General features: G+C 48.1%; 1 protein-coding gene and 1 long non-coding RNA gene across 5 annotated transcripts; one reads left to right on the top strand and one right to left on the bottom strand.

Moving 5' to 3' along the window:
- Positions 1–1248: 1248 nt before the first annotated feature.
- Positions 1249–15046, bottom strand: C1RL (complement C1r subcomponent like). 4 transcript variants are annotated; one of them, XM_059403651.1, is made up of 6 exons: positions 14964–15046; positions 14133–14361; positions 7696–7885; positions 5372–5467; positions 5159–5233; positions 1249–3568 (listed from the first exon to the last, which is right to left on the bottom strand). In XM_059403651.1, exons 1-6 carry the CDS (start codon positions 15044–15046, stop codon positions 2796–2798), a joined length of 1446 nt encoding a protein of 481 aa, XP_059259634.1. In that variant the 3' UTR covers positions 1249–2795. The 4 variants fall into 4 exon arrangements, with proteins under 4 accessions (XP_059259634.1, XP_059259636.1, XP_059259635.1 ...); XM_059403653.1 differs by lacking the exon at positions 7696–7885 and having other exon boundaries at positions 14123–14361; XM_059403652.1 differs by lacking the exon at positions 5372–5467.
- Positions 14280–25288, top strand: LOC132019895 (uncharacterized). Its single transcript, XR_009404871.1, has 5 exons — positions 14280–14371; positions 14942–15089; positions 21247–21336; positions 23756–24004; positions 24742–25288. It is a non-coding gene; the product is annotated as an uncharacterized LOC132019895 (long non-coding RNA).

Raw genomic sequence — 25288 nt, 5'->3', positions numbered from 1 at the left:
AGGTCATGATCTCAGGGTCCTGGGATCGAGTCCCACATCGGGCTCTCTGCTCAGCGGGGGGGCCTGCTTCCCTTTCTCTCTGTGATCTCTTCCCTTCCTCTCTCCTACTGTGATCTCTCTGTCAAATAAATAAATAAAGTCTTAAAAAAAAAAAAAGAATGGTCGAGGGGAAACTGCAATTTAAAAAAAAAAAAAAAAAAAGATACCACGTCAACCAAGGTGTGGCGCGTCCCTCCAGCAGGCCTGTATGTCCGAGCTGAGGAAGGAATCTGATGGCAGGGCTGATCCAGGACATAATTCCTGACATGACCCATGACCTTGGCAGGTCAGAAAAGAAAAAACGACGGAGAAGGATAAGAACTTGTTAAGAAGATGAGAAAAAAGGATTTTTTTTTTAAAGGTTCTGTTTATTTGTCAGAGAGAGAGAGAGAACTCACAAGCCTGGGGAGTGGCAGGTAGAGGGAGAAGCAGGCTCCCCGCTGAGCAAGGAGCCTGATATGGGACTTGATCCCAGAACCCCGGGGTCATGACTTGAGCTGAAGGCAGACGATTAACCAACTGAGTCACCCAGGCATCCCAAGAAGGGGAATCTTGTCTAGAAAATTGCATATTAGCATTTTGACAGCACTGTATGTGTGCATGCGTGTCTTGGGCTCATAGTGGGGGCAGAATGGCAGAGATCACAGGTAAGGAGCAGGTGGTCCAACAAGGTAACTCTTAGCTGGAGTTCTCCTGTCAATCACAGGGATTCTGAGTTCTGTCCTCGTACGATACGACAAGGCTGCAAGTGACAAACCTGGGCTTCGTCAGCTCGGTCCCAGCCCTGCCTCCCCTCTGCTTGGCCACTCAAAGGAACATTTACTTGCACATTTGTTGTATATACCCTTGACTTACACCAAGGACAGAAAGAAGAAAGAGCCATATGAAGATTACTCCTGCACTGGTTTAAAGACCAGTATCAAAGACATTTTCTACTTTACCATTTATTCCTCTCAGGTTTTGGTTCTGGGGAAAAATGTTTCTCTCTTAAAGTAATGGTAGGTAACCTTATGTGGATAGATCTAGACATCTAGATCCATATAGAGCCATTTGTTATATACTTTTTTCCTTGGCAGGGAGAAACATCATTTTTTCGATAATAAAAACAAAATAAAATGAACACATGCTCATTAAATAAAATTTAGCAAACTTTAGCAACTACAGAAGAATAGGGGAAAAAACAGCCAAAATTATACCACCTAAAACAACTTCATTGAAAAGATTTTATTTATTCATTATTTATTTATTTGACACAGAGAGAGAGAGTACAAGCAGGGGGAGCAGCAGGCAGAGGGAGGAGGAGAAGCAGGTTCCCCAACAAGGAGGGAGCTCGACTCAGGGCTCAATCCCAGGATGCCAGAATCATGACCAGAGCTGAAGGCAGATGCTTAACCTACCAAAACATCCAGGTCCCCCAAGATTTATTTATTTTATTTTAGAGAGAGAGAGAAAAAGAGAGAGCAAACACAAGTGGAGGAGCAGAGGGAGAGAGAATCCCAGGCCGACTCCACACTGATCGCAGAGCCCTAGAGGGGGTTCAATCCCACATCCCTGAGATCACGACCTAAGCCCAAACCAGAAGTCAGACACTTAACTGACTGAGCCACCCAGGCGGCCCTTTGGGTGTTTTTAATAGTCTTTTATACTTAGGTTTAAAAATGGTTTAGAAAAATCAAAGTAAAATGCATGTATGTATAATTTTAAATCCTGTTGTTTTTCAAAGATCAACTTAACCGTTAACCAGGTAGCTGACTGGACCTTCAATGCTACCAAATTTGCTCTCTTCTGTTTTATGGTATTAGTTTTCTATTTCCATTTGAACAATCGTATTTGACTTATGTCTTTCACGGTAAATCACCTCAAGACCTTATTAAGTGTTATAGAGCTGGTCTTCTCAGGTGGAGCCCAGACCCGGGTGTCCAGCAGTGCTGGGGGTGTCAGCCCCACCATCCAGCCCAGTGCTGGGCTCAGCTTGGGGTCTAGGGGATGGGGCCAGGAAAGTGTGAGCCAGGTGTTGCCATCTTCACTGAAGCAGGAATTCCCAGGGAGGACCTGTGAGGATGTGGGGATTAGGAAGGGGGAAGCACAGTAGGTCTTGAGGACAATTGCAAAGTACTGCAGTGTCCTAGTAAGCACATGGCCTTGGCAGTTCTGTCCCAGCTGTGGGTTTTGGGAAAGACACTTTATGTCCCTGGGCTTCAGTTTCCTCATTTGTGAAATGTAAGTAATAACACCTCCATGGCAAACTTGCTGTGAGGATTCAATGAAATAACCCGGGAAGCGTCTGGTACGGAGAACACGGAAGGCAAAATGGGCTATTTACTAGAATTGCAGCTAGGAGATTTGGTGGTGGTGAAACCAATAGCTTGAAAGTGTGGAGGCCAACTAGAGGGGCTTGGGAATGTCTCAGAACTGAAAGCAGTTAAAACCACATCACCCATACCCCATTTGAACTGGGGAATGGGAAGGTGACGGTCTCCCAGGAGAGCACAGAAGAAGCCATATCTGCAGGAGATGAAGTTTAAAAGGAAACTGGCTGAGGTGTCCAGTGCTTCCCTGGAAGGAAGGTAGAGGAGGAGAAGGAGGAGGCACTGGGAAGGAGGAGGAGTTCTCTCCCAGCCGGGACAGGGCAGCAGTCACTAGAATAGGGATTCCCTGCTCCCATCCCCATCTCTGAGCTGGTCCTCCCTCCTCACCCTCTCCTGGGGGACAGGGGCAGTCCCCAGCTGAGTGTCCCTGCTCAAGCGCCCCCTGGCTCAGTCCTTCCCGTCCATCACTGCCTTGATCCAGTCCAGGTAGTTGAGCACTTTGGTGTAGAAGCCATAGCCCTTGCCACAGCCCACGCCCCAGGAGACGATGCCCGTGGCCACCCAGCGATGGGCACGCTCATCCCACACCACAAAGACGCCACCGCTGTCCCCCTGGCAGACACTTTGCTGCCTCGTCTCGTCCCCTGCACAGAACATGTTGGCTGAAAACAGCTCAGACCTCTGCCTCTCTCGGAGCCAGGCCCGGCAGGCGGCCCGTGGGGCCACGGGCAGGCTTGTGTATTTCAGCTCGGTGGTTAACCAGCCCCTGTCCACACCGAACCCGCTGACCAAGCCCCACACACCACTGCGGTAGAGGGCCTCGCGCTCCGGCAGGCAGACCGGGAGCAGGCCGGGGCCCAGCGGCACGCTCCGTTGCAGCTCCAGGAGCGCAATGTCGCCGTCAAAGTTGTGGGACTCCTGCGGCTGGTAGTCCGGGTGCACCACCACGCGGCGCACGGGGTGGCTCCCCAGCCGCAGCATCTCGTCGATGCTCGTGTGGCCCAGGAACACGTCCACGCTCCGGTTCCTCCCGACGAAGATGCCGTCCTTGGGATAGATGGTGTGGGCCGCAGTGAGGATCCACCTGTCGCCCAGCAGGGCCCCGCCCCCGCGGCCGTAGATGTTGGTGAAAGCTTGCCAGGGGAAGTTGCCTGGCTTGGCTTTGGAGGAACCCAGGGCCTCCTGGTTCTTGGCGATGGGGGTGACGGGCCGGCCACAGACTGGGAGAGAAGAGACACGTATAGGTGACATCAGCAGCTGCATCAAGGAGCACTTGTTACAGACCTGCTTCCGAGAAGCGCTCTCCTCCCTGCTTCCTGGACACTTTCTTTTTTAAAAAAGAATCTCTCTTATTTTACCTTAGCAATAGGATTAAAAAAAATTAATTCCAGCGTCATTTTTTTTAATTCCAGCGTCATTAACACACAGCTTATGTTAGTTTTAAGTACACAATACAGTGATCAGACAGGCCGACACATCACTGAGAAGTGTGCTCTTGGTCCCCTTCCCCTGTGTCCCCCATCCCTCAGACATTTGAAAGCCACTTCTTCAGACTCTGGTGGGGCCATCCCCAGCAAAATCATGCAGCAAGCAGTTTGTCTGTGTCCTTCCTCCATCGTGGACCTCTCCCACCATCACCTGCTCCCCAGCCCACTCCCTGAAACTGCACCAGCCTGGCCGGAGAGCTTTCTGACGGTCAGGAGCGAGATCTGAGAAGTTCATTCAGATCAAGTTAGAAAGGTGATCTTTGACAAAAAAAAAAAAAAAAGATTTCAAAAACAGTTAACTTGAACACTTGTATCTTGCTGGGGGGAATGTAAAAGGATGAAGCACCAGCCTGGCAAGTACCCAAAAAGTTAAGCCAGCAGGTGTAAGGAGACCTAGTAATTCCACTTGCGGGGACACACCCAGGAGAACAGAAAACATGTCCACATGGAAACTCGTACATGAATGGTCATAGCGGCCTTATCCCTAAAAGGCAAAAAGTAGAAGCAGCCCGAATGTCCTTTAACGGATGAATGCATGAACAAGAGGATGGATTAAGGTACATCTGTGGAAAGGAATGAAACACTGACACGTGCTACAACATGGGTGAGCCTTGAAAACAGGCTGAACGAAAGAAGCCAGACACAAAAGGCCACGTGCTGCCTGATTCCCTTTATAGAAAATGATCAGAAGAGGCAAATCCACAGAGACAGAAAGTAGGTTAGTGGTTGCCGGGGGTGGGGGGAGAGTCGGAGGTGCTGGGCTTCTTTTTGGGGTGATGGGACTGTTCTGGAATTAGTGGTAATTTGGCACAACCTTGTGAATATACTAAAAATCACCACAGGGTACACTTCAAGGTGGTTAAGATGGTGAATTTTACATTACATAACTTCTATCTTAATAAAAAGTCTTAAGAGCATGGCGAATTTCCTGGCACTGTGGCATGTAGGTAGGGAGGTATTTTGGGGACAGAGAGCTTGTCTGTGTATCCTTAAAGCAGACCGTCCCAAGAGACGGGTTTCTCTTCTTTCTACTGTTCTGACCCCCTTCCCCCTTACGGTCCCCTCTAACGGACTTCATCTATGTTTGTACTCTCTGTTATCTCTTGATTCTGAATAAGGGACAAGACTTTTGCCTCTCCTTTTCTGGGCCTTCTTGGTCCCCTTCTTCTTCTCCACCTTCTGCCTTCATCTCTCCCTCTCTACCTTAAGAGAGAAGAGACACGTGTCCTTTAACCCTCTGTGTCCCTCTCCCACGGGCCCCAGGTACAGCTGAGGTTTCTGTAGAAAGGGGCCACAGGGTTGGCGCTGGAGGTCATGACTCACCAGGTACACAGTGAGGAAGCTCCTCTCTATCTTGTGTCTTCTTCCAGGGGAACTGGGGTGTGCAGGTGAGTGTTCCTGAGGAGTGAAATGAGGGGAGGCAGAGAAACAGGTTCAGAATTGGGAGGTGGGGGTGCTAGGTGCCCAGAGCGCCTTTGGCTTCTTGGTGGGAGTGAGGCAACTACGAGCCAGTTTCCCAAGCTGGCAGGGACTCACCTGCTGGCACTGCCTGATAATAGGGCTCCCGGCAGTGGTTCTGGATCTGGGAGGGGTTGTCCTCCCGTGTGCTGATGGGCAGACTGTGGTTCACTCCTGTAGGAAACCAGTTGTCAGGAGGACCCCGAACTGGCAGCCCAGGGACTGATTCTGGCGGGGGGCCATATTTAGATACTTGCACAGTTTTTCATTTAGAACACGTGAATTAGTTTTCACTGATCAGATCATCAATGATAAAAAATGATTTAAAAAAAAAAAAGGAGAACAATTGTGATAAATAGGGTATGGGGAAAATGGGGAAACGGGCATTTTCATACATGGCTAGCCAGTACATGTTAGTGAAACCTCTTTGGGAGGAAATGTAGCCATGCCCAAACTTAAATTGCAAATGATTTTTCACCTAACATTTCCATTTCTAAGAATTTATTTATTCATTTTTTAAAGATTTTTATTTATTTGACAGAGAGAGGGATAGCAAGAGAGGGAATACAAGCAGGGGGAGTGGAGAGGGAGAAGCAGGCTTCCCACCTAGCAGGACCCTGGGATCATGACCTGAGCCGAAGGAAGAAGCTTAGTGACTGAGCCACCCAGGCACCCCCATTTCTAAGAATTTAGCCTCATACACAGGCTCAAAGATGTATATGCAGGGCTACCCATGGCAGGACTGGCTTGTGGCAGCCCAGTATCAATGGAGGACTGGTTAAATACAGTATGCGCATCAATCAAAAGAATACTATAGGGTCCTTAAAAAGAATTGGGCACTCCTAACCACATGAATATGGGATGCTCATTAAGACATATTACTGAGGGACGCCTGAGTGGCTCAGTCAGTTAAGTGTTGTCTTTGGCTCAGGTCCTGATCCCACAGTCCTGGGCTGGAGTCCTGACTTGGGCTCCCTGCTCAGCGTGGAATTTGCTTCTTCCTCTCCCTCTCTCTCTATCCCCTCTCCCTGCTTGTGCTCTCTCTCTCTCTCTCTCACTTGCTCTTTCTCTCAAATAAATAAAATCTTTAAAAGAAAGACATATTATTGAGTGAAAAATGCTAGATTTAAGACATTGTGAATATTATGCATGCCCCTCCTTCCCCACCGCTCAACAGTGTGTCTATTTGAATGGCACAGAGTGTCTTTGGAAATGTACCCAGGAAATGGGCAACAGAGTTGTTTCTGGACAGGGTAGCCAGGGACTAAGGGCCAGAGATGAGAGGAAGACTTACTTCTTACTCTATTACCATATGATATTATTATTTTTTAAAATTTATCATGTACATGCATTATTTTGTAAAAAAAAAAAAAAAATCTGAGTTCCCATTTGAAAATCCAGAACTTCACTTAAAAATCTGGACTTTTGGCAGAATGGCTAAAATTAACAAGTCAGGAAATGACAGATGCTGGCGAGGATGTGGAGAAAGGGGAACCCTCCTACACTGTTGGTGGGAATGCAAGCTGGTCCAACCACTCTGGAAAACAGCATGGAGGTTCCTCAAAATGTTGAAAATAGAACTACCCTATGACCCAGCAATTGCACCACTGGGTATTTACCCTAAAGATACAAACGTAGTGATCCGAAGGGGCACGTGCACCCGAATGTTTATAGCAGCAATATTTATAATAGCCAAACTATGGAAAGAACCTAGATGTCCATCAACAGCTGAATGGATAAAGAAGATGTGGTATATATACACAATGGAATACTATGCAGCCATCAAAAGAAATGAAATCTTGCCATTTGCGATGACGTGGATGGAACTAGAGGGTATCATGCTTAGTGAAATAAGTCAAGCAGAGAAAGACAACTATCATATGATCTCCCTGATATGAGGAAGTAGAAATGCAACAGGGGGGGTTAAGGGGGTAGGAGAAGAATCAATGAAACAAGATGGGATTGGGAGGGAGACAAACCATAAGTGACTCTTAATCTCACAAAACAAACTGAGGGTTGCTGGGGGGAGGGGGGTTGGGGGAAGGGGGGCAGCACATTGGTGGGTATGTGCTATGGTGAGTGCTGTGAAGTGTGTAAACCTGGTGATTCACATACCTGTACCCCGGGGGATAAAAATATATTATATGTTTATAAAAAATAAAAAATTATTAAAAAAAAATCTGGACTTTTGGCTTCTCTTGAAAGAGGGGATGATCTGAAAGCATTCGGCCTAGAATCCGCATGGAAACAACTGCTGAGCCACGGTTACCCCTTTAATTGGGCTGCTCAGCAGCAGGGGCACAGCTGAGTGGGGAGGAGCCACTCAAACTTCCATGTGTCCCTTTAGGACCCCAGGGGCCATGGCCCCCGGCAGAGGCTACACACCCATGAGGGACACTCACTCACAGCTTGGTAGAGGGCTAGGAAGCCCTTGTGGAGGTCAGTGGTCCTGTCCTGAGAGGAGGCGGGGGCCCAGAAAGTCAGCCGTAATCGGTTTCCTGGGGATACAAACTCCATCTGACCAGGAGGGCTGCCCAGCGGGGAACCCTGCTGCCCACAGAACCGGCTTGGATCCATCCCGCTGGCTGTGATCTGAAAAGGGAGAGTGGGCAGGCAGGTGTGGGGGTGAACGTGTACCACAGGGTCACATGTTCTAGAAGGTCTGCACACCTCTGGGGTTCAGAAGCTGTTCCTTGGGGAGCTTTCCTCAAGTTGCATCTTGTCCCCTTACTGGTCCCCAGATTTCTTTTATCCATGACCAGATACCTAGCCTATTTCTTTAGCCTACCATAAGTATCTCATAAAGCTCACCCTGGTTACCTACTTTCAAGAAGCTCCTTGGGAACTCCAGGGTTTCTCCAAGCAGTCTGCTGGATTATAGATTCTAAGAAGACATGAACCACATATATTTTGCTTACTGCTGACCCTCTGATGCTCCGAATGGTATCTAGAGGATCACAGCCTTGAACTGACAAATACGCCGACCTAAGTCCTTCCCTTCTCACCTCCGCCACCCCCATCGCCTTCCACTTGTCCGAATAATGTCCAGTGGCCAATGTCCGTGAAGCAGTAAGACTACACCAAGACTGAGCCCCCTTGGGTTCCTAGCCTTTCCAGTTCTTCTTCTTTTGGAATGTTCCTCCTCTTACCCCAGAAACTGTAAGGGAAGTCCCCCACGCTGTGAAATCTATAGACAAAATGTACACAGTGTGTGTTCCCTGGCTATGTTGCTTCAGTATATCCTTGAAGCTGGTTGTCTCCACTTCTGTTCCTTCTGATTGCCTCACCCCTGCTCAAATCCTTTTATGTGGATTCCCCAACCCGGGCAAGGGCTCTTTGGAAGGAGTTCCATGGCCCATGCTTCACGCCGCATCTCTTCTCTGGGCACACAGCTCACTGGTCAGTGCACCTGATTTCTGACCTTCATATTGACCTACATACCCTCTTTGTTCTCTCGTTCTCCCCAGATCTCAAATTCCTTTAAGGGTCCCTCCAGCTCATGTCTGTCTCCGTGATCATAGTAACCGGAGGGAAGTTGGCACAAAGAAAAGTTTTCCATTACCTGGAATGTCTGGCTTAGGCACGTCCCAATACTTTTCTTTCCTTAGGACATCCCCACATCTAATGTCCCTATTTAAGAGACCTACCTCTTGGGGGAGAAGCATGTTCCCCTGGGAAACTGTCCTTCATGGACAGACTTGGTTGTTAAATGCTCCAGTTTTCTTCATACCCTTCCCTGTGAGTTGTTGACTAAAACGACTTGGGAGTCTAACTAGCAAAGTAGTACAGAAGCTTGGATTTCATTTGTTCATTCATTCACCGGGTATTGATTATGTTCTATGTGTGAGACACTGTGCTCGGTGCTGGCGGTACAGACATGAAGAACACACAGATCTGCTACTGAGTGGCCCGCAGGCCGGCGGAGCACACGGACAAGCAAGAACTGGATTGGGCTCCAGGTTCTTAAGTTCTGCATTCGCAGTCTGGGCGATTTGCTCTGGAAGCGGAGAGGAGGGAAGAATCCTCTTCCTGAGCTTGAACTCCCTCTGTGACTGGGCAGTGTAGGGCTAAGATGGAAACTGTCCACGACTGAGAAGAGCAGGGGTCACGGCAGGTGCTCAACAGACACGGGCTGAATTAAATACAGTCCCAACTTCCAGTAAAATCTGAAGCAGTAAACACATGCATTTATCTCCTTTCCCATCTCAAATCCCACCAACACGACAGCAAAGGGACGTGACCCAGGGCAAGAAAGTGAGAGTGCGTGACAGCAGAGGAGGGATGTCAATGTTTTTGAGACGGGACGTAGATGCACAAACAGCAACGGGTCTTTGAAGGTGGAAGCCAACATAAAGCGAGCAGGCTCTCACCACAGAACCTGGGAAAGTTTCAGAAGCTGGGGTAACGAGGCAGCCCCAAGGATGAGGATGAAAGAAGGACTGATGGAATGCCGATGTGGGGGGACCTTAGAACTCTAAGTCCCTTTGCCCACCCTGTGCATCCCACTCATTCCAGCATAAGACCCGAGTGTGAGCCAGACACACGGGACTTGGGGTCCCCTGGCACACTCGACAGGGGAGATGAAGACCAGTGTGGAAAACAGAGGGCTTCGGTAAAAGTCTACGTATCAAATAATGGGATTCCTTCCTCTGCTTGCTGGCCAGAATGTTGGCCACTCTGAGCGGGAGCCCAGAGGATTCTGATCAGAGATGGGCTGTTGCTGAAGAAAATACTTCAGCAAGCTAGTGTTTGGGAGGTCCCCCTACAGCACAAATAATAGGTTACCTTGTTGAGAATTCTGTTGTCAAACCTGTCTCTTCACAAATTTTAAATACTCACACACAGCATCCAGGGCCAGCTGAGTGTTCCACTTTTTTTTTTTTATTTTAAAGATTTTATTTATTTGACAGACAGAGATCACAAGTAGGCAGAGAGGCAGGCAGAGATAAAGAGAGGAGGAAGCAGGCTCCCCACTGAGCAGAGAGCCTGATGTGGGGCTCAATCCCAGGACCCTGGGATCATGAGCAGAGCCAAAGGCAGAGGCTTAACCTACTGAGCCACCCAGGCACCCTGGTGTTTCATCTTAAATATGACAATGGACAACCAAGGATTCTCAGACATTGTAGGGAAGTTTCTAACGCGATAAGCAGAGATCGAAACAAGTGAACAATAAAAGGGAACCTGGATGAAGAAGAGATAATACAAGGAACAAAAGATACATTTAAAAATAATCCTGTACAGGGAAGGCTATTGGCTTCACGAAACAAGAACTCTATTCTATATGAAGGTACCTTGAGAAGATAAGAATGAGCTTTTTAGACATGAAAAATACACTAGCAGAAAAAAAAAATTTTTTAAAAAAGATTTTATTTATTTACTTGACAGACAGAGATCACAAGCAGGCAGAGAGGCAGGCAGAGAGTGGAGGAAGCAGGCTCCCCGCCGAGCAGAGAGCCCAATGCGGGGCTCTATCCCAGGACACTAGGACCATGACCTGAGCCGAAGACAGAGGCTTTAACCCACTGAGCCACCCAGGCGCCCCGAGCAGAAAAAATTTAATAAAAAGTTCATATTTAAGGGGTGCATGGGTGGCTCAGTTAAGAGGCTACCTCCAGCTTAGGTCATGATCCTGGGATCCTGGGATGGAGCCCCATGATGGGCTCCCTGCTCAGTGGGGAGCCTGCTCCTCCCTCTGCCTCTGTCCCTCCCCTCCATCCCTGTTTGTGCTCTCTCTCAAATAAATGAATAAAATCTTTAAAAAAGTTGGTATTTAGGGGCGCCTGGGTGGCTCAGTGGGTTAAAGCCTCTGCCTTCGGCTCGGGTCATGATCTCAGGGTCCTGGGATCCAGCCCCGCATCGGGCTCTCTGCTGGGCAGGGAGCCTGCTTCCTCCTCTCTCTCTGCCTGCCTCTCTGCCTACTCGTGATCTCTGTCAAATAAATAAATAAAATCTTTAAAAAAAAAAAGTTGGTATTTAAAATGAGGAAACCTCCCAGAAAGTGGAACAAAAGAGATGGCAAACAGAACAGAATGGAGTAATAAAACTGGAGAATCAGTCGGAATTTACAACAGCTAAATTTACTTTCTCTTTCTATAGAAAGAAAAAATAAAGCAGACATCTGGAACTTGTTTAGAAAATAATACAAGAGCGGTGGGTGGGGGAAATGCGTGAAATAGGGGTTGTATGGAAGTGTTGAATCACACCTGAAACTAATACCACTGTCTCTTAGCTAACCTGAGTTTATTTATTTTAAAGATTTTATTTATTTATTTGACAGAGATCACAAGTAGGCAGAATAGCAGGCAGAGAGAGAGAGAGAGGGAAGCAGGCTCCCTACTGAGCAGAGAGCCCGATGTGGGGCTCCATCCCAGGACCCTGAGATCATGATCTGAGCTGAAGGCAGAGGCTTAACCCACTGAGCCACCCAGGCGCCCCTAACCTGAATTTAAATAAAAACTTAAAAAAATGAGTAAGTGAGGGGAAGAAAAGAACAGCATAAGTAATATAATCAATAATATTATAATAGCATTGTATGGTGACAGATGGTGACTACACTCATCAGGGTAAGCACTGAGCAATGTATAGAATTGTGTTTTCAATATGTTGCACAACTGAAACTAAGGGAACATAGTATGTCAACTACACTTCAGTAAAATAAAATAAAAAATTAAGATAAAAATAAATAGACATAGGCTCAGAAGCCTAAAAAAAAAAAAATAAATAAAAGTACATTCCCAGAGTTGAGGACTAGATTTAAAAAGTCTCTAGGGCTCCTGGGTGGCTCAGTGGGTTAAGCCGCTGCCTTCGGCTCGGGTCATGATCTCAGGGTCCTGGGATCGAGTCCTGTATCGGGCTCTCTGCTCGGCAGGGAGCCTGCTTCCTCCTCTCTCTCTCTCTCTGCCTCTCTGCCTACTTCTGATTTCTCTCTGTCAAATTAAAAAGTCTCTAGACTGGGGATGCCTGGGTGGCTCAGTGGGTGAATTATCTGCCTTCAGTCCACCCCTGCCCCCATGCTTTCTCTCTCTCTCTCTCAAATAATAAATAAAATCTTTAAAAAAGTCTCTAGATTACAAAAAACCCCCTGTATACAATGAGGACAAAAAGACTCGCGTCAAGGCACATCACAATGGGAACTTAGAATACTGACAATAAGAAAAACGTCCCAAAAGTTCTAAAGAGAAAAAAACAAAGGACCAGGAATCATATGTGTACCAGGCTTAACAACACTAGAGCAAGCAGACCATCTCATCAAAATTCTGAGAGAAAATGGCTTGTAACCCAGACTGCGTCCCCAATTCACTATCTACCAACTGTGATGGTCGAACCAAGGCACTCAGGACTATGAGATCCTTTACAATTTACTCCCTCACGCTCTTTCTGGAGGGGAATGTATTCCTCCAAAATGAGGGCCTAAACTGGGAAAGAGAATGGTACGGGGTTCGGTACAGCACAGGACAGGTACAGGAAATGCCCAGAAGGAGGGAGGAGGGGACTTCCAGAACGCATGAGGCTCTGGAGAGCAAGGAACTCAGACTGAGGAGATAAATCATCACAAGATCTTCAGGTGGGATGTCACCAATACAAAGCAGGACCAAGCGATTGAGATCTGTTGTTGATTCCATCGAGAGGAGATTTACTCTCTGGCTAAGAGTCTGGGGAGCTTAGTTACAGACAGAACTAAGCAAACTAAAAATCAAAACAAAAACAGAAAATCCAAAAAACTCCATGTGATTACTGACTCCCGGGAGACCCAAAAGCCAGAGAAAGAAGGACATATAATTACTGTACACCATGTGCTCAGAAGGGAGTATTTTCGGGGCGCTTGGGTGGCTCAGTGAGTTAAGCCTCTGCCTTCAGCTCTGGTCATGATCTCGGGGTCCTGGAATCGAGCCCCGCATCAGGGTCTCTGCTCAGCAGGGAGCCTGCTTCACCCCCTCTCTCTGCCTGCCTGTCTACTTGTGATCTCTGTCTGTCAAATAAATAAACAATAAAAAAAATCTTAAAAAAAAAAGAAGGGAGTATTTTAAAGTCATGAAAATATAAATAACAAAAAATGCTAATAAGGCTAGCTTAGGGGGATGGGGTGGGGAAGTGCACTGAAGGTCTAAGAGAGGTAAAGAGAGTCCTCATCTTCTAGAGTTGGAAATTAAGTGATCAGATGCAAAAAGTAACACAATAAGCAGTTATTTATATACATAGAAGCAAGTGCCAGGTGGAGCAGCTCCGGGCTTCGCAGGCGCTGCCACTGGTAAAGGCACTGGGGCTGGAGAGAAGGCTGGAGACTGCTGTTTTCATCATAAGCCTTGTTGTATACTCATTTTTCCCCAAGAACTCTGTGCATGGTTTATTTTGCTATGAAGGAAATTTAACACAAAAGAGAATGCAAAGTGCTGTTTTTAAAGGGTCCCTATCCTGCAACTTGAACGGTCACCTAAGCTTTCGCTATTACTTAGGCCCAGCTTCCTGATCAGACAGAGCCTGCACTCCACAGACACTTGGTGGATCTTTACTGACTGATGTATGAGTCCTTGCTCTTTGACACCAGGGTTTTGCAGTATGTGTGTGTGTCCCTCCGAATGACTTCCAAAGGCAGAGACTGCCCCGCCGCCCTCTGTCTTGCTCTGTGGAACCCAGATGGCTGCCTGGGCGCAGGCAGTGCTGCTGGTGTAAGGCAGCGGCCTGGCTGAGACCCCAGCCTCCCAGCTAAGCCGCCTGTGGCCCTGATTTAGGCTTTTCATCCATCCTTTGCCATTCAGGGCACAGCCACATCCCCCTGCCTCCGGGCTCCAGGCCAGGAGGCTCCCACCCGAGTCCCTTCAGAACCCCCACCGAAGCTCACTGTGACAGAGTCCTGCTCACAGTCCTGGGATGGCTCCAGGTCGAAGTCCTGGAACACAAGCCTCACGGCAAAGCCCTCTGGAGCCTCGATGTCAGTGGTGCTCTCTTGGCCTCTGAGATAGGGCTCTGGATACCCGGGCGATGTCAGCTGCTGGGGTAGCTGCTGGGCCAAGAGCACGGAGCCCTGCGTGGGGCAAGCCTGGAGGACTTCCCAGAGGAGTAGCCACCACCTGTGAGGGGGTGAGAGTGAGCTATGGCCACACGCATATGGCCTGAGGCCTGTGGAAATATGAGGGGCAGGGGCAGGTGAAGCTGGGAAATATAGAGGCCCTGCAAAGGCATTCGCAGCTGTGGTCTCTGCCCTTGAGGCCTGGGCACCTGCAGGCTCCTCCCTTAGGGTCCCTCACCCCAATTCCTGCAGCCTCCTAGCCAGCTGGAGCGTGGACTGTGAGTTTCCCACCATTGCTCATGTCCCTGGACAGTCTCGATCAAAGCAGGGGGCTGCTTTCTGCTTCGGCAAGTCCCATTCCCACCCTGGGACCTGGGGGAGCCGTGGTGGTGGGAGGGAGGGGAATTTAAATGCAGTCGTTCTCCTGGCTTGGACCAGGGAGTCTGACCAACTCCAGGGAAGGCTGCTGGTGGCTACAGGCAACTTTCCAGTTCCCCTTGCAGGGACTGGTTCCGTGTGTGTGTGTGTGTGTGTGTGTGTGTGTGTGTGTCCCCCCGCACGCATGTGGTGCGGGTGAGTGCGCGGGTACGCAGGTTCCTGGGTCCCACCTTCCCCTCTCCCGCCATTGTCCTCTCCTCCAGGGCGTTCCGTGGGCACACTCACATCTTGCCCGGGCAGCTTGTGGAGTGGGGGCTTCTCCAGTGGTCATTTCCCCACTCCGAGACCAGGCATCTGGAATTGGACATCTGGGACCAGCAAGAGGACGTGGCCCACGCCAGGGAACAGGAGGTGGGGCTGGGGAAGGACCTGCTGGGGGAGGAGGGAGAAGTTACTGGAAACGAGTTAAGTAATTGTCCAGTTCCCTTTTCCTAATTCTCTGGGTTGAGCGCCACCTGCTGTCTGATTCAGGAATAGTTTGCCCGCCACAATTTAGAGGAAAAACACCTCCCCAACCCCATTTGCCCTCAGAAAATACCAGGGGGAAGGGAAGGCACCAAGTCATGACTGTTTTGTACAGTTCACAGCTGATTTTTCCCTCATGCATGTATCACATGGTAGGGGTGGGTCTCTCTGCGTAAAGGCTTTCACCTTAATGGGCCATACCTTTCCCTCCATGACCTTACCATTCATTGATGTTAGGGGACTGCGTCTTGTAGAAATTGAAGTTTGTGATCCGTGACCTTGAGCTGCTCCCTCTTCCTCTCTCAGCATGGGTGAGGGCATTTGCTTAGGTAGTCTTTGAATCCTGCCCACAGCCCCTGTCAGTTCCAGACTCAAACTTCTTTAGACATATACTAGAGGCCACGGCAGGGGACAGAGCCCGCTCTCATTGTTCCCCCAGGAGAGACACTCACCCATAGCTTGCTAAGGGTTGCAAAGCCCTTGTGGAGGCACAGGGTTCTGTCCTCAAAGGAGGCAGGTATGTGGAAAGTGAGCAACAGCCTGCTCCCTGAGGACACGCACTCCCTCTGACCTGGGACACCAGCTCTGAGCAGCACCCCCAACCCCGGGCAGCGATGTGAAATGGAAGGGGGTGGGGGGGAAAGCAGGCAGATGCAGGGCGAATCCTTGTTAGCTGGCCCAGGGTCACGTCCTGTCGTGGACTCCAGCTCCATCTAGAAGTTTTGCGCACGTCCGGGGCTCAGAGTTATAGCACGTGATGTCTTTGTGGAATGGCTGTCTCCCGGTTCTGCTCATTGCGAAGGCTGCCGTGTGCTGAGAAGGGCTCCTCAGCCACTCCAGAGCTCTTGGTCTACTCTTTGTTTAAGAGGCTCTCCGGAAACCCTTAGAGACACTCCATGCCAGCTAGCAGGCTCCATTAAGACCGGGACTATGGCTCCTTGGCTCGCCACCATGGATGCCTAACACGGTGCCTAGTCCATGGACGTGACCTCGAAACACGCATGGTTGAGTCTTGACCATATGGGTATAAAGTCTCTTAGTTGGCTTCTTCCCTTGCCCTCTCACACTGACCCTCAAACACCCCTTCTTCTGGTGCCTCTATCACTTTGCTAAGTACTCCTCTGCTACCCTTCTCTGGGACCCAACTTTTCCTGCTTCCCCTTCTTCTGCAGGATACCTCCTCTACCCCACACAGGCAACAAAACACGTAGGCTTGTAGCACAGCTATCTAGTAACAGAGCGAGAAAAATCTAAAGATACAAACTACTAAAAATGGTATACTCCCATAATATTATATAATCCTGTAATGGCAATAAACAGCTCCTTCCACGCTCTCCCTGGGTCACCCACGTGACCAGGCTCCTTCTGAAGCATATCTCTGGGTTCCATTCAGTCCCAGAGCATCCTGCCTCCATCCTTAGTCCCAGAGAGAGCTTGGTGGGCAATCCCTCTCACCCACATTCCAGAAGTAACCTCTCCTCTGGGCCCCCACACTGCTCAGTCCCTGGTCATATGTTCTCCTTCTTCTGTGACTTCTTCCTTTATTTGTCCCTCACCCCCGCTGCTTTCCTCCTCCTCCTGGATTGAAGCTTTAGCTCCGACAGCTTCCTCTCCTCTGAGCCTCGTGTCATCCCATCTTCCTGGAGACCCTCTGGCTTGAGAAGGCAGCTTCCTACTGAACTTGAGAATGTTTTTTAAAAAAGATTTTATTTATTTATTTGACGAAGAGAGGAAGAAGGAGTGAAAGGACACAAGCGGGGGAGCCGCAGAGGGAGAGGGAGAAGCAGGCTCTCCTCTGAGCAGGGAGCCGGATGCAGGACTGGATCCCAGGACCCTGAGATCATGACTTGAGCCCAAGACACATGCTAAACTGACTGAGCCACTCAGGCGCCCCTGAAATTGAGATTTTTTATTGGCTCTCGAGTAATAGGGGTACAGTAGAGATGGTGACCCCAAATATCATGATCAGGACATCTGTCCTCCATCACCCTTAGGGTAGGGCTGTTATGGGCCACATATTCCAAGTCCCCTCAAGTTCACTTTACTTGGAGTTATGCTGCTTCCCCTCTTCCTTTTCTAGCTCTTCCCACTGGACTGATTCCCAGCTTTTCTGGTAGATCACAGGGCAAGGACTCCCCCTGTTCATTCAAATTACCACACTCTTAAACTCTTTGAAAAAGACAAACAGAAGAATGAGATTTTACTTTTATGCTTGAAAGGACAAGGCAGTCCCAAAGGAATTCTTCTGGTCTAACAAACAAACAAGAATCTCCTAACTCTCTATGCCTCTTCCAAATCAAAGAGGTTAATTTAAATATCATTTTCAGGGGTGCCTGGGTGGCTCAGTCAGTTAAGTATCCGGCTCTTGGTTTCAGCTCAGATCATGATCTCATGGTCGTAAAATGGAGCCCCATCTCCACCTCCATGCTGGGCATGGAGACTGCTTGGGACTCTCTCTCTCCCTCTGCCCCTCCCCCTGCTTTTGCACTCTCTCTATAGAAAAAATAAATAAATGAAATACTGTTTTCAGACAAATAAGTAATCAATGGCCAGCTGGGGTTGCAGACTTTCAAGGTTTATAAATTACATTGTATCGGTCATATAGCCACCTTCTCGGATGTCTGCGTGGCTTAGAAGATTCCTTTGTGCAAATTACACTTCTAAAGATGATATAAATATAACGCAGAACAGGATCACATATTTTCACACCAGTGGGACTGAATGTTCTTGATTTACCACTTTATCAGCATCAACTCTATGAAGCAGAATCGTGTCTGATTTTCTGCAACTCTAGGAGAAGAGGGAATATGTTCTCGTCTTGCTAAGATTTATCTGGTGAGCATTTAGGGGGCTTGCTTTTTAAAACCGAGCACCAGAATTTCACTTTAGGGCATTTGGGGTGGGGGGGAAGGCAGGACTGAGAAGCTTAAAATGTGCAAAAGAGAAAGTTAACAAATGGAAAATGAGACACATTCTGGTTTTCATCTATGATTGGGAGACAGGTGCATTTATTCCAGGGCAAGGGCCAGGCAACGGGGTTGTGGCTGGGGAAGGCTCTGGAACGAGGCAGAAGAATATAGTAATTCCCAGCATGACGTTTACAAAATCTCTAGGATAGACAGCCTTGCCATCTGGCTCAGGAATAGCTAAAATATTGGAGACAGTTTTTTACCCCAGTTGAGGGTGGATATCTTTGAGATCAAGAAGACCTCAGGGGTGCCTGGGTGGATCAGTTGGTTAAGCAGCTGCTTTCAGCTCAGGTTGTGATCTCAAGGTCTTGGGATCGAGTCCCGCATCAGGCTTCTGCTCAGCGGGGAGCCTGCTTCTCCTATCCTTCTGCCTGCCACTCTGCTACTTGTGGTATCTCTCTGTCAAATAAATAAATAAAATCTTAAAAATAAGAAAGAAAGAAAGAAAGAAAGATGCCTCTTACCCACCTACACCCAGACTCAACTTGAAGAAGCTGAAGGAAAGTTCGGTGGGGGTCCTGCCACTTGCTCATTTTTTAAAAAGTTCTCTATTTCAAAGACTCTATTTATTTATACTCCCAGTTCTCTATTAATCACTCTCCAGACTGTGGTTGTCTCTATCCACGCCCTTCCTTTCCAGACCGGGTACTCTGGGGTGAGGAGTGATGGCACGTGGAAGCCCCAGGACATCCACTGCCTCATAGTGGTGAGAGGAAGGCTCTGGTGAGAGGGAGTAGAATTCACCTCCGTGGACTCCTCCTTGGTTCCTGGCCTGCCCTCCTCCACCCTGCCTTGACTTGGCGATCTTGAGGTACAGCTGCTGTCTCAGGTCCTGCCTGCTCATTGGATGTCAGAGCCTGTGAGATGGCTGACTGTGGTCTGCCTGGCATGTGGAGGAAAGCATGAGGGCCCCTAGGAGTCCAGGTTGGGCCACTTGGTGCGGATGGTAGCAGAGGGAGGAGCAAGAGGAGCCCCAGAAGAGGAAGCCTTCTACTGCCCCCTGCAGGCGAAAAGCTAGGACCTACAGGGCCTGCCCAGGAACAAGAGAGACCCTGGCACGAGCCCCCAGGGATCTGCCCTTGGAGGAAGCGGCACTGAACCAGACACTGGATCACAAGTCTTAGGGGCTGAGTATTGTGTTCTTTGTCTCTAATGTTCTTTGTCATATTCTTTTGATCATGCTTCACTATGGCTTCTCCATCACACGCCCACCTGACCACCCATCAGCCCTGAAAACACTGGCTACTTTTGCATTTATTTTCACCCACCCTGATTCACTCTATTCAAAGAAATTCTCCCTGAGGAGGTCTGATGGCCCTAATAAGGTTGCTAGTGCTTTACCCATGAGGACACTAACCCCTCCTCTCTTTGTAGCTTTGGTGGCCTAACTGTACCCAAACCTCCAGAACACTCTATAGGGTCATCTATTGGAAGAGCATGTGTCTTAGTTTGGTTGGAAGAGTCCCAGTTCACGCTAGTTGTCCTGGTGTAATTATTACTAATGTCCTCCTTCCCTTTCACAAGAGTCCTGGTTTAGACAATAAGCTGTCTGGTCATCAGTGGGCAAGATGCTTTGCAACTTCTTCAATATGGTGACCCTGCTGCATGAGACCTCCCTGAACCCAGCCCCACTCACTGTCACTTGTCACTGTGACCACTATCCCAGTCTGAGCCCTGAGTGCCCAGAGCCCTTTCTGGAAACTCTGTGCCCGCTACATCAGTTAGCATGCTTTCGTGGGCAACACGATACCCCTCTGAAATCACACGGAGGATACGTGCTCACCAACATACCTCTGCTCCCCACCTCTCCACCGAAATCAGAGCCTCCCTTCGCTTTAATACTTAAAAAAATATCATCTTCAGGTATTCAGGTCTGATAGATGGGAGGGGATGGCTTTGTCCCAAAGTTCTCAGGTCTGACTACTAAACCCTTTCTCCTTATTTTTAAAGATTTTATTTACTTATTTGAGAGAGAGTATGAGAGGGAGGAGGTCAGAGTGAGAAGCAGAGGGAGCTGATGGGGACTTGATTCCGGGACTCCAAGATCATGATCTAAGCCAAAGGCAGTCACTTAACCAACTCAGCCACCCAGCCACCCATCTGTCTACCAACCCCTAAGAACTCATCACGAGAAAGAGACTGGGAATATCCCCCAAATAACCCTCCTGCTTTTACCCTGCCAGAGAGGTTGGAGGAAGGGCAGGAGGAGTCCTCAAAACAGGAAAAAAAAATGATTGTGCAAGAGATTTTCAGTATGTTTGGTGTGAGGAAAACCACTGTGGTGGAGTAGTATTGTGCTTCACTCTGCCTCTCCGCAGCAGTGTAGACCGTCTTGTCGAAAACTGTCATCATCAGAGAGTGGGGGTTTTGAAGCTGAGAACTTTCCCCCACAGATTGCTCAGTGAAAGCATTCATTTTGAAGTTGGATTGTTCTAGAGGGAATTCCTCATATGGGTTGGAAACTGTCTCAACTCCTTTTTGTCCCAGGCCTAAGAAGAACTTACCATTCAGACCCCGAAACATGCATATGTAGACACATTCATTTATTCGACCAATAGTTCTTGAATGTTACTATGTACCAGGTGTTCCATGTATGTGGGCTGTATGGAAATTCTTATACTGCATTTGGTCCTACATTCTAGACACACACACACACACACACACACACACACACGTGCGCACACGCATGCTCACACACAGACATCTTTCACAGAAGATTCCATTGTTTCTTCCGTTTTGCATCTTGTACTATGACTCCTCACAAATGTGCCAAGTACAGACCCAAACCGGGTATGTTCTGGAACTTTGTTTTTTCCAGGCTGAAAAGGTTTGGGAGAGCTATGCTTCATGGCTGTCAGGGGATGGCAAGAAAGAGAGGGTCAAAACAGACACAATTTCCCAGGTGCAGGCCTGTTATCAAGTCTGCTCGCCTTCATACACCTACACCTACCACACCTGGGAATGATCTGCCTCATCCATCTTTTGAGAACCAGCCCCCCCCCCCCCCCCCCGGCCGGGGTTTCTCCCCTTTCCTGGGAGCACTGAAACTTGCCCTCTTATGTAATAACTCTTAGGGTCACATGGAGCATCTGGGAGACGGGAGACACATCCACAGGGCTGAACAACGGTCCCCGTCTGTGAGCCATCTGGTGGGAAGAAACCAGGTAAGGCTCCAGTCGGAGCTGGGGCTTCATCCCTCGCTTCCCTTTAGAGCCTCCTTCCCTCCTCCGTGATAGTCTATAATGGGCAGCATCAGACTCTGCTCCTCAGCTTGTTCTCCCTTCTAAGACGGGCCCATTCTGGAGGTTAGCACTTCTTAGAAGACTTTCATAGAGATGCTCTGGAGGACAGGAGGAGAAAGGTCTTAAAAGAGAACTCCAAGGCAGACCGGGTGACCAACTGTTCTGACTTGCCTGAGACTGAGGGCTTGCCTGGGATGTGGACCCTTCAGTTTTAAAACTAGGCAAGTTCTGGGGGCACCTGGACAATCTCTCCTAGTGGAGTTCAAGAGCTGGGTGGAGGCTGGGTGGGAAGAGGCATGGCCATACAGCTTCTGGTGTCTTGAGCAGCCTGGAGCCTGGCATGGACACTGTTCAGAAGAATCTAACACTTCGAATATGAAGGCCTGCCCTCGTCCCACATAGGTGACATGGCTGCAGTGAGTGTTGTGGGTCAGGGGACAAAGACTCCAGGGACTTGGGGTAGAGTAGGAGGCTGGTGGCTCTCTGTGCAGCTGGTTGTCACAGGCCTGTGTGGGGCTGGGGCTGAGTAGCTGGGTGGCCTCTGTAGTTTGTCGCCTGGCAGGAAAAGCAGAAGTGGCTACCCACGCAATTATGACATCAACGCAGATACAGGGCTCCTCAGGGCTGGCACTGTGTTGAATGGTACCCTTGTCCACATCTGGGAGTGGGGACATAGGAAGAATGCCAGGAGTTGATGACCTGGGCTCTGGAGCCTTGGGGAGAGGAGCGTGTCTGCAAAGAGCTAACACTCTTCTTAATATTATTATCATGAGGTCTGCCTGGGTGGCTCATTTGTTAAGCATCTGCCTTCAGCTCAGGTCATGATCTCAAGGTCCTGGAATGGAACCCCCATCCTGGTCTGGGCTCCCTGCTCAGCAGGGGGTCTACTTTTCCCTCTCCCTCTGCTCCTCCCCCCAGCTTGTGTGGTCTCTCGCTTCCAAATAATAAAAAAAATAAAATCTTTAAAAAGTTTTTGAACTACTGCTTTCTCAAGCTAGTCTGCAGTTTGAGTTAAGCCAAGCTAACTACCTACTTGAAAAAAAAAATCAATACTTTTTGGAGGAAGAACACAGAGTCCATCATCTTTATAATGTACCTCCAGTTGTGTCCAGGATACAGTCCAAAATTACTCCAGATATGAAGAAACAGGAAATGCAAACCACACTCAAGAGAAAAGACAACAGAGATGTCCCCCGAGATGACCTGGATGTTGGAATCTGTGCACAAGGATTTGGCATGCAAAGACGCAAGGAAGAATATGCCCATGTTAAAGGAAAAAGGAAACATAAGCAGAGAAATAAAAACGTTTAAAAAGAACCAAATGTAAATTTTAGAATTCAAAGATGCACTACATGAAATTTAAAAAAGATCTCTGGAGGTGCTTAATAGAAGCATGGAGATGGCGGAAGAAAGAGTCCATGAACTTGCAGATAGGTAAATAGAAATTATCGAATCTGAAGATCAGAAGGAAACAAAAATTATTTTATTTTATTATTCCTAGTTTTTAAAAAAATATATTTTATTTACTTGTCAGAATGAGAGAGAGAGACAGAGAGAGTGAGAACGAGCACAGGCAGAGAGAGTAGCAGGCAGATGCAGAGGGAGAAGCAGGCTCCTTGCGAGCAAGGAGGCGGATGTAGGACTCCAACCTAGGACGCTGGGATCATGACCTGAGCTGAAGGCAGCTGCTTAACCAACTGAGCCACCCAGGCATTTCTGTTTTATTTTATTATTATTATTTTTTAAAGATTATTTATTTATTTGATAGACAGAGATCACAAATAGGCAGAGAGGCAGGCAGAGAGGAAGGGAAGCAGGCTTCCTGCTGAGCAGAGAGCCCTATTCCGGGCTCCATCCCAGGACCCTGGGATCATGGCTAAGCTGAAGGCAGAGACTTTAACCCACTGAGCCACCCAGGTGCCCCCAGAAGGAAAAAATTTTAAAGATGAGCAGAAACTCAGGGATCTGTGGGACAACACACACACACACACACTAAACCCAAACCCTCTAATACAAGTGTTCTTGATTTTCAGAAGGAGAGGAGAGAGAGAATGAGGCAGAAAAAATATTCAAAGAAATATGCTGGAAATTTCCCACCTTTGGTGAAAAACAAACATTTTTAGGTTCAGGAAGCTCGGTAAACTCAAAGCAGAATGGAAAAACAGCCACAACCACAACTACAACAGCCACAGTCACAACAACAAAAGCACATCCCAGCCAATCACAGTCAAAGTGCTACAAACCAAAAGTAAAGAGAAAATCTTGAAAGCGCCCAGAGGAAAAGGGCACACTGCACACAGAGAAAACATTCTCGATGTCACTGTTTTCTAATCCCAAACAGGGCAGACTGGAAGACAGTGCAACGTCTTTAAAAATTCTGGAGGAAACGAAATCGTCAACTCAGAATTGTTTTTCCAGTGAAAATATTCTCCCAGAATGAAGATGAAATAAAACTATTCTCAGATCAGAGAAAACTGGGAGACTTTGCTGACCTGCATGATGAGAAATGCTAAAGGGAGTGTCCGGGCTGGGAGGCAAGGAGCCTGGGGTGGACGACAGAGCTGCAGGGAGCAGTGAAGAGACTTATATGGTAAGTTTGTAGCTAAATAGAAAATCTGGCTTTTCATTTTACATAAAAAAGGCATACCTGTTCTAAGCAAACATTGTAACTAGGGATCGTGGGGCTTATAACATAGGTAGATGTACATACATGAAAACCACAGCATGGTGGAGAGCGGTGGACCCCTACAGTTCTGGGGTTCTTCAGTATTTCCTCCAAGGAGATGGGAAAACTAAGATGGGGAGAAGAAATTCTCTCCAGGGTGGTGGCTCGAAGCGTGTGTCCTGGCAAGCCCTGGGGGTCCCTGAGATCCTTTCAGTGGGGGGTTGGGGAGGGGTAGTGAGGTCAAAATTAATTTTACAATAATACCCAGGTATTATTTGATTTTTTTCTCTTTCTCTCATGAGAGAACCACAGAGTTAGCAGAGGCCACATGTGGTGTGGTAAGATCATCCCCTGATGTGTATTTGTGAATTCTTATATTTTAAGATGTTCACTGTTTTAATTTTTAATACGGTGACTATGAATAGATATATCCAGATAAACAAAAGCTCTTTGAGGGTCTCAGTTTGTAAGGGGAATAAGTTTGAGAAAAGCTGTCTTAAAGCAACCACTAGAAATACTACACAATAAATAGAATACACTGAATACAATATGATAAAACACAATATAGTAATTAAAAAAAAAAAGAAAAGCAAAGAAGTAGAACTACAAAGCCAATCTATCAATTAAATTGAAATGGAATTCTGAACTGGCTTAATTTGCAGGACTGTTTCGAACAGGGTGACCTATAGAAATCGTCCTGGTTGGCCTGGGACTGAGCCGTTTCCTGGGACACAGGACTTTCACGACTAAAACTGGTTCAGCCCCACGCAAACTGGGACAATTAGTTATTTCTAGTCCTTCAAGCAACTACTTTGTCCACCTTTCCCTTGGCCAAACATGAGCCCCTGAAGAGCAAAACCCTCATCTGTGCTGTGTGTGGGCCCCTGACAGATGAGAGGACCGGATGAAGGAGGGAAAGGAAGCAAGCTGTGAATTATAAGTACACCACGTTCACAGAAATAGAAAACATCCATGAGAACAATTGGAAATGAAGGTGACCGTCTTAGAGCAGAGGGATGTGGGTGATTTAAAAACGGTTTCTCTGGGGGCGCCTGGGTGGCTCAGTCTTTTAAGCATCTGCCTTCAGCTCAGGTCATGATCCCTGGGTGCTGGAATCGAGGCCCCACATCGGACTGCTTGCTCAGCGGGGGGCCTGCGTCTCCCTCTCCCACTCCCCTTGCTTGTGTTCCCTCTCTCGCTGTGCCTCTC

The sequence above is a fragment of the Mustela nigripes genome, chromosome 6 (genome assembly GCF_022355385.1).
Source record: "Mustela nigripes isolate SB6536 chromosome 6, MUSNIG.SB6536, whole genome shotgun sequence".
NCBI lineage: Eukaryota > Metazoa > Chordata > Mammalia > Carnivora > Mustelidae > Mustela > Mustela nigripes.
Note: the sequence above shows the minus strand (reverse complement) of the source record. Positions and strands in the feature narration are given on the sequence as shown.